General features: G+C 41.9%; 1 protein-coding gene across 1 annotated transcript in view; it reads right to left on the reverse strand.

Annotated features, from left to right (window-relative positions):
* Positions 1–3,738, reverse strand: part of RNF212B (ring finger protein 212B) — a 28,024-nt gene extending 24,286 nt beyond the window's left edge. The window contains exons 1-2 of the mRNA XM_005882226.2: positions 3,709–3,738; positions 3,408–3,508 (exon numbers count right to left, since the gene is read on the reverse strand). Coding sequence (XP_005882288.1) covers positions 3,408–3,507 — 100 coding nt within the window. The 5' untranslated portion in view covers position 3,508; positions 3,709–3,738. The remainder of the gene's footprint in view (positions 1–3,407; positions 3,509–3,708) is intronic.
* Positions 3,739–7,735: the final 3,997 nt, after the last annotated feature.

Consider the following 7,735-nt stretch of genomic DNA (forward strand, 5'->3'; position numbering starts at 1 on the left):
TGTCCATTAGTTATGCTTATATGCATGCATACAAGTCCTTCGGTTGATCTCTTACTCCCCTCCCTTCTGCCCCCTAACCCTCTCTGGCCTTCCCACTGCAGTTTGACAATCAGTTTGAGGCGGTTTGAATGTTTCTTACATTGACCTCTATCTAGCTCCCTCTTTATAATTTCCCAATTTTCTTCTGTGGGTGAGGGACAGTTCTAGCATCCCAACAGGAGTACTGAAGGACATTTATGAGAGTACTGGAAAGAGTGGAAGAGTACCAATGATTTCAACTTTAAGTTATTCTTTATTATCCCACCTACCTGACAGTAAGCACAGATCAGATACTATAAGACACCTCCCAATTATTCCTGCTCTGTTCTTACTTTGCTAATTTTTTTGTATCATGTTTTGAAGCTCTCCTACTTTCATTCTCTAATTAACCCATTCTGAAAGGTGAGAAAATTAAAAACTCTGAATCTTTCCTTATAAGTTGAAATTTTAGAGGTAGCACTGGTTATTAAGATAAATGCCATGTCAGGCCCTAGCTGGTTTGGTTTAGTGGATAGAGCATCGGCCTGCGGACTGAAGGGTCCCAGTTTCGATTCTGGTCAAGGGCACATTCGGGGGTTTGGGGCTTGATCCTCAGTGGGGGAGGTGCAGGAGGCAGCCAGTAAATAATTCTCTCTCATCATTGATGTTTCTCTCTTTCCCTCTCCCTTCCTCTCTGAAATCAATAAAGATATATTAAAAAAAAAAAAAAGATAAATGCCATGTCAGGAGAAAGCATCACATGGCATATGCTTCACTGAGACAAACAGCTCCAAACTGAGCTGCTGTTACCATAGTCAACAGCTTTATTTCATTAACAGATAATTTAAAAGGGTCATGAGATTCATATAGAGCAGTGATTTTCAACCTTATTCATCTCATGGCACACATATTAATTACGAAAATTTTGTGGCACACCAAAAGATAGTTATTTTTTGCCAATTCAGACAAAAATATAGGTATAATTTTGATTCACTCATACTGGATGGCTATTGTTGTGTTGGCTGTTGTATTTTTTTTTTTTTTTTTTAGTTGACAATCTAAGGGAAAAGAGGTTAGTGCCCCTGACTAAATAGTCAGGAAGTGCAGGTTTAAAAAATTCTTGCAGCACAACAGTTGAAAATCGCTGGTATACAGAAAAAGCTTCTCCAGAGGCTATCTAACCTGACTCTTCTTTCTCAGGAATTAAAGATTTTTCCCTGCCTTCCCTCTATATTATTGCTAGAGTGAGGTAGCGAGTACAAATCATTTTTCTATTTAAGAAAAACAAAACAAACAAACTTCGACAACTCTCCATCACCTGCAGTAAGAAGTTCAGTTTCTTTAATCCAGAATATAGAGCCTTCCATTATCTGGCCACTGCCTACCTGTCTAGCCTCATCTATCACCAATCTTACCTTATTTTTATGCTCTACAAATCTCAACCATGTGCAGTCCCCCACACTATGGTTTATGATGTGGTGTGCCTTTATCCATGTTCTTCTCTTGAATTAGAATAATCTTCCCTGCATAGCCACTTGGCAAACTCCAGTTTATTATTCAAAACTCTATTGAAACAATACATCTGCTATAAAATCTTTCCTGACCAAAGCACCCTATCCTAAGACACTCTTCTGGGTTACTCCATACCCTGTATTTTAGCATTAAAAAAACAAAACGAAGCCCTAGCCAGTTTGGCTCAATGGATAGAGTGTTGGCCTGCGGACTGAAGGGTCCCAGGTTCAGTTCTGATCAAGGGCACATACCCGGCTTGTGGGCTCGATCCCCAGTGGGGGACGTGCAGGAGACAGCTGGTCAATGATTCTCTCTCATCATCAATATTTCTATCTCTCCCTCTCCCTTCCTCTCTCTGAAATCAATAAAAATATATTTAAAAACCAAAAGAAAACAAAACAAAACAAAACAAAACAAAAAACACCTTAAATTCAAGTCTCATTTCTAAGACTTAATAGTTGCAAGAACTTGGTCAAATCACTTATCCTCTGAGACAGTTCCTCATTTGTAAAGTGGGTCTATTAATAATTACCTTGTGAGCCCTAGTTGGTTTTTCTCAGTGGTTAGAGCATCGGCCAGCTGACTGAAGGGTCCTGTGTTCCATTCCGATCCAGGGCACATACCTCGGTTGCAGGCTTGATCCCCAGCCCCTGGTCAGGGCAGATGCAGGAGGCAACCAACCGGTGTATGTGTCTCTCCCTCCCACTCTCTCTAAAAATCAATGGGAAAAATATCCTCGGGTGAGGATTAACAAAAAACAAATAATTACCTTGTGGATGAAAAGGAACCACATGCTAACCTGATTAGTCTAGGGAAGGCCTGCAAGGCGGCCTTGCAAACTCAGAGACCTAAAGTAACCACAAAGGATGTTCTAAAATTAAAAGTGTTTAACTAAAAGCAGTTGAGGACAGATAGTCATGTCCTAGGCTAAAATCTTTCCTGACAAAAAGCAATCTTTACCTTAACTGAGCGTATTGCCTTTTGCAAGTACTACATAACCTACCTTTGGAATGTCAGGGTAACTCCCCTTTTTCCAGACCCCTGGGGCACAAACAGGGTGGAGACCATAAATCCTCTAATTGTTATTGTTATCATGTTAATTGTTGACTGTTAACTATACTGTATCCACCTACATAAAATGTCTGTCATTTTACTTATCATCCAATTCCAGAGGTCTCCCCTCCACCGTTTTGCTTTCTCCCCCCTCCCTAATCTATCACCAATGGATTTCATATAACCCACTTACATCTTCTCTTTAGATTGTAAGGTATAAAATAAGGTGCAAAATTGCCATTCTCTGGAGCATTTTGTCAATCCGTTGAGATTCTGTTCCCGGCATTTGTTGATAGTTTGGCTCAAATAAATTCACAAAAATTCTCTATAGGTTTGAATGTTTCTTACATTGACAACCTTATGGGATTATGGTGAGAATACATAAAATTGGTACATTTGAAAATACTCTTTAAACTGCAAAGGTATCACCACTACCACCACCATCATAATCATTTCTAATAAAATTGATTTCACAGGCTAGACCACTTCCAATTAGAAATGGCTCTTGCTATCAAGCAAAGTTTCCCCCATTCCTTCTTGTTATTTTTTTTATCTTTTCTTTAATCAGTCTGATAATCTTGTGGCTTTCTCACTGCTATAGGTTTCAAAACACTGACAAGTATGTTTTGGTGCTCAAGTAATGGGTATTCCATTCGCTAAATCATTTTTTATTAATAGATTTCTCCAATATCCATAATCAACACTTTCCTACTGTATCCACACCACCTTTGGCTACTAGGTCATTTTTATCCCAAGTTTCACAGAGAAATGGCTAATCATTTCCAAGTTAAAAGCCTGAATCTGAAAACAGTTAAGTTACTCACCCAGAGTCACGCACTTTTTACAGAAAATATGGCCACAGCTGGTGACAAAGTAATGGGTCCCATCTTTTCGGAAACACCGGTTGCAATGAAACCAATCCATCCTGGAGGAGATAAAGAAAAAAAGTAAGAATCACCTGGGTCAGAATAGAATTTACATAACAATGTTTGGTTATATGGGCATATTATTGTGGATATTCCAACTGGTTGTAAGGAAGTTACATATGGCTCTGCAGTGAAAAAAGCAGATTGCAGACTATAAACAAACCCACTTACATCTCCTTTTGTTGTTGTTAAGCCTCACCTGAGAATATCTTTTCCATTGATTTTTAGTGAAAGTGGAAGGGAGGAAGGAAGGAGGACAGAGAGAGAAACATGGATGTGAGAGAAACACATCGATTGGTTGCTTCTGGAACTTGCCCCTGGGGGGCCGGAGAACGAAACTGCAACCCAGGTACTGCCCCTAACCTTCTGCAGAACCACTAACTGTATAGTATTAGAAGTGTGGTAGGCACTTAGGCATGAGTTTCCTCCCCTACCGTATCGCTTTTCACAAGGTTTGCTCCCCCTGACCTTTCCTCCCTGGAGATAATATCTATTTCAGCTCCAGGCCCAGATAAGCAATAAAACCAGCCACAGCTGACATCAGAACCAGCTGCATTGAATAATGACAAGCCAGCCCTGCTGCCGGCCAATCAATCAGTGGAGACCACAGTCCTGAATGGGCACACCTGGAAAGCTAATGAATATTCTATTAAGATCTTTCCCTGGGACCTTCCCTAAAATCTCTGCCGGTAATAGCTTTAGGATAGAGGACCCAGTATGATCTCCCTCTTGGGCCTTTCCCTTTCCCTCCCTCTGCCCCCTAGGCACTTTACCATTAGCTTCCTCACTCCCAAGCTCCCATGGCCCTTCCTTTACCTCTATAACTTGTTTCCGAAGCCCATTTTTTTTCTAGGAATTGCTTTTTCTACTTCTGTAATTCACCCATTAAATGTTCTCTTACAGTCTGGGTCTTGCTCTGAATTCTTTCCCAGCCAGAACCTGTTAGGTCTGATCAAATAATTGAATCAACACCCCATCCCCTGGGAACTGACCTTTAGCCCACTTCACCACCGACATTCCCTTTTGCTTAGACCGAATTTCACTTGCTAAGACTACACTCTACTAGGTGAGGCCGGGGGAATGTCAAGGGGGGTGGGGGGTGGGAAGGAGACATATGTAATACTCTTTGTAATACTTTAAGCAATAAAACAAAATTAAAAAAAAAAAAAAAGACCACACTCTACTAGCTAAAATCATTATCTTTCCCCTCAGGGCTCGCCCAGAGAATTCTCTGCCCAGAAAAAGCCTGCCTAGAGTCCTTTAAAATCTCTGACTCCCTGCTCCTAAGTGCTGGCGCCATTTGGGGGGTTTTCCAGATGACCTAATAAATTCATAATCCTTTATCCCTTTTGATCTCGTGCATTCCTCCTTCGGTGACCCTAACAGAACCCAAATACCGAGGTTGCTGAACCCAGGTTTGGTCTGACCCCCTCGGTCATACACCTGGCGCTGTTCCTGCCGCCTACAGCAAAAGCAGTTATGGTGGGTAGTCACGTCCTAGGCTGGTATCTTCCCTGACACAGGTCAATCTTTACCTTAATTAAGCCTATCTACAGTCTTTTGCATCTACGATAACATTCCTTTGGAAAGTCAGGGTAACTCCCCTTTTTCCAGACCCTACCTACAAGGCACAACCAGGGCAGAGATCATAAACCCTCTCATTGTTTTATCATGTTAATTCTTGACTGTTAACTATCCTGTATCCACCTTTGTATAAGATATATATCATTTTACTTTTTATCCAATCCCAAAGGTTTCCTTGCTTTGCTTTCTCTTGCCTCCCTAATGAGTTTCATGTAACCCACTTACATCTCCTTTTTTTATTATAATGTATAAAATAAGGGGCAACAAAACTGCCATTTTCTGGAGCATTATCTCAATCCATTGAAATTCTGCTTCCCGGCACTTGTCAACAGTTTGGCTCAAACTCACAAAAATTCTCTACAGGTTTGAATGTGTCTTACATTAACAAAAGTAATAGGACAATGATGTGATTTTAAGTGTGTGTGTGTGTGTGTGTGTGTGTGTGTGTGTGTTCTCCCCCTTCCCCCCCCTTGCCCCCCAAGTCCTGATAGATTCTGCGGTGGGTTTTCCTGTGAGTGATCATGGGCTGGCACCAGGACGGGTCCTTTCAGAGGCCCAGTAGTCATAGGCGCCTCTGCATAATTAATGTGTGTGTGTGTTCTCTTTACACTTTCTTATTTTTCAAGTTTTCTGGATTAATTCATAATAATCTTTTAATTTAAAAACCCCATCAATTTCTTTCCTAATAGTTTCCTATGATATTGTAAGATGGAACCAAATATAAATCACAAAGTGGCCACTTGGGACACATTTTAACTAAGGGAAACACGGTTTATGAGTGATGTTTTCTCAGCTTGTACTTGTTAGTTCTGATCAAATAATCAAATTTATACACACATACCCAGGAAACTGACCTTTAGACCATTTTCCCTTTTGCTTAGACCGAATTTGCTAAGACCATTAACTTTCCCCTCCAGACTTGCCTAGAATCTGGACCCGCCAAGATAATTCCTGGACAAAAAAGCCCGCCTAGAGTCCTTTAAAATCTCTAACTCCCTGGTCCCTGGGTGCCAATGCCACTTTGGGGCTCAGCCCATCTGGCTTCCAGATAAACTAATCTATAATAATAAAAGCATAATATGCTAATTAGACAGGACAGCAGAATGACCTTCCGGATGTCATTCCGGACGAAGCCGTGGCGTCAGGGGCCGAGGCAGAGGTGGTTAGGGGCGATCAAGCAGGCAGGTAGAGTGGTTAGGGGAGATCAGGCAGGCAGGCAGTGGTTAGGAGCCAGCAGTCCCAGATTGCGATAAGGGTCGCAGATTGCAAGAGGGGTCCCAGATTTCGAGATGTGCCGGCCAGGCTGAGGGACGCCTCCACTCCCCCGCTCCCTCGTGCACAAATTTCATGCACCAGGTCTGTAGTAAATTCATAATTCTTTACCTCTTTTGGCCTCCTGCATACCTCCTTTGGTGATCCTCACAGTACTCTTTCCCTTCTACTCTACAGAAACTCAGAATCATAGATCTGGAAGAGGCCTTGAAAATCATTTACATTTTGTCTAATTCCATCATCTTTCTTTTTTAAAAAAAATATATTTTTATTGATTTCAGAGAGGAAGGGAGAGGGAGAGAGCGATAGAAACATCAATGTTGAGAGAGAATCATTGATTGGCTGCCTCCTGCACGCCCCACACTGGGGATCGAGCCCGCAACCCAGGCGTGTGCCCTTGACTGGAATGGAACCTGGGACCCTTCAGTCCGCAGGCCGACGTTCTATCCACCAAGCCAAACCAGCTAGGGCCATCATCTTTCTTTTTAAACAAATATATTTTTATTGATTTCAGAGAGGAAGGGAGAGGGAGACAGAAACATCAATGATGAGAATCATTGATCTGCTGCCTCCTGCACGCCCCCTACTGGGGATGCAGCCTGCAACCCTGGCATGTGCCCTAGAGGGCAATCAAACCCGGACCTTTTAGTCTGCAGGTGGACACTCTATTCACTGAGCCAAACTGGCTAGGGCCAATTCCATCATTTTTCAAAAGCTGTAGCTGATATTCACTAAAATTCAATGACTTGTCCAAAGTTCCATTTTATTTAGTGGCAGCTCTGGGATTAGAACCCAAGTCTTCTTATTCCCTGTGTCAAGCTTTTGCTATCACATTAAGTCTCTGTGTTTCTGTGTTAGAAATGCAACCATATTTTCTGTCAATACTAATTCCATATAATTTGCTAAGTATGTAACTATGTAAATGTGACTTTGTAAGATTTTTATTTATTTTTAAAAATATGTTTTTATTGATTTCAGAGAGGAAGGAAGAGGGAGAGAGAGATAGAAACATCAATGATGAGAGAGAATCATTGCTCGGCTGTCTCCTGCACGCCCACGACGAGGGATCGAGCCTGCAACCCCGGCATGTGCCCTTGACCGGAATGGAACCCAGGACCCTTCAGTCCGCAGGCCCATGCTCTATCCACTGAGCCAAACCCGGTAGGGCTGTAAGATTTTTAAATGAAGAAATTGACATGTCAAAAATACAGAACTGTGTTAATACATACTCAGCTGTAATTACTTTATATGTTTAATGAATTCATACGCTTAAGTTCATGAATATGCTATTTAAGAATATAATATCGGCCCACGTGGCCCGCAAGTCCTCCCTGCCCCAGGCCGCCCCGCCCCTCCCTGTCCCGCCCTGA

The sequence above is a fragment of the Myotis brandtii genome, unplaced genomic scaffold (genome assembly GCF_000412655.1).
Source record: "Myotis brandtii unplaced genomic scaffold, ASM41265v1 scaffold70, whole genome shotgun sequence".
NCBI classification, from domain to species: Eukaryota; Metazoa; Chordata; class Mammalia; order Chiroptera; family Vespertilionidae; genus Myotis; species Myotis brandtii.